Source organism: Phaethon lepturus, unplaced genomic scaffold (genome assembly GCF_000687285.1).
Source record: "Phaethon lepturus isolate BGI_N335 unplaced genomic scaffold, ASM68728v1 scaffold43458, whole genome shotgun sequence".
Lineage (NCBI taxonomy): Eukaryota > Metazoa > Chordata > Aves > Phaethontiformes > Phaethontidae > Phaethon > Phaethon lepturus.
In genome coordinates this window covers 916-1,546 of record NW_010557681.1, presented here as the reverse complement: position 1 = coordinate 1,546, position 631 = coordinate 916, and the positions used below count along the sequence as shown (strand labels likewise).

Below are 631 nucleotides of genomic sequence, written 5' to 3'. Positions count from 1 at the left end.
GTGGGGTGCTGAGATCTGCCACCGCCTGGGAGCCTCCCCAGGGTGCTGGCCTTGGCGGTGAGGGCAGCATCTCGGCAGGGAGGCTCCTGCCTGGGTTGGGACAAGAAACTTGCTCTGGATTTAGGCAGGGGACCCACCTGGTCCCAGCGCTTCCCCTCTGCTCTGACTGGGCGCTCTCTCTCTCACAGGCACAGTCGGTGTCCAGATCTCAGGACTACAGGAATACGGTGCCATGGGCGGCTCGACACACGCCGTGTCAGCGGCCATGTGGGCCTGCCAGCACTGCACCTTCATGAACCAGCCGGGCACGGACCACTGTGAGATGTGCAGCCTGCCCCGGACCTAACCATGCCGGCGTGGCGGCAGACTCCAATACAGAGCAAACCCTTGAGCAGCAGGAGTGGTGCTTGTCCCTTCCCCGTCCTCCCTTCCGCTTCCTCCCGTCAGGCACCCTAAGGTGCGGAGCCGGGCAGGGGCTGGCTCCAGCCCTCCTCAGTTACTCCTCGCTCCCTTTCAGGGGCAGCCCCATAGTTGCAGCAGGAGTTGGCCGCCCTGGCTTTAACCTTGACACTGGCCCCTGGCCTGGGAAACCAACACTTCACTTCAGCCTTCGCCCCGTGGGGCCAGGCTG

At 64.5% G+C, this 631-nt stretch overlaps 1 protein-coding gene across 1 annotated transcript in view; it reads left to right on the top strand.

Moving 5' to 3' along the window:
- Window positions 1–391, top strand: part of NPLOC4 (nuclear protein localization 4 homolog (S. cerevisiae)) — a gene marked incomplete at its 5' end in the record, with an annotated part of 27,823 nt that extends 27,432 nt beyond the window's left edge. The window contains one exon of the mRNA XM_010292831.1: window positions 189–391. Within this exon, the coding sequence (XP_010291133.1) occupies window positions 189–346 (158 nt within the window). The remainder of the gene's footprint in view (window positions 1–188) is intronic.
- Between the last annotated feature and the right edge of the window lie 240 nt (window positions 392–631).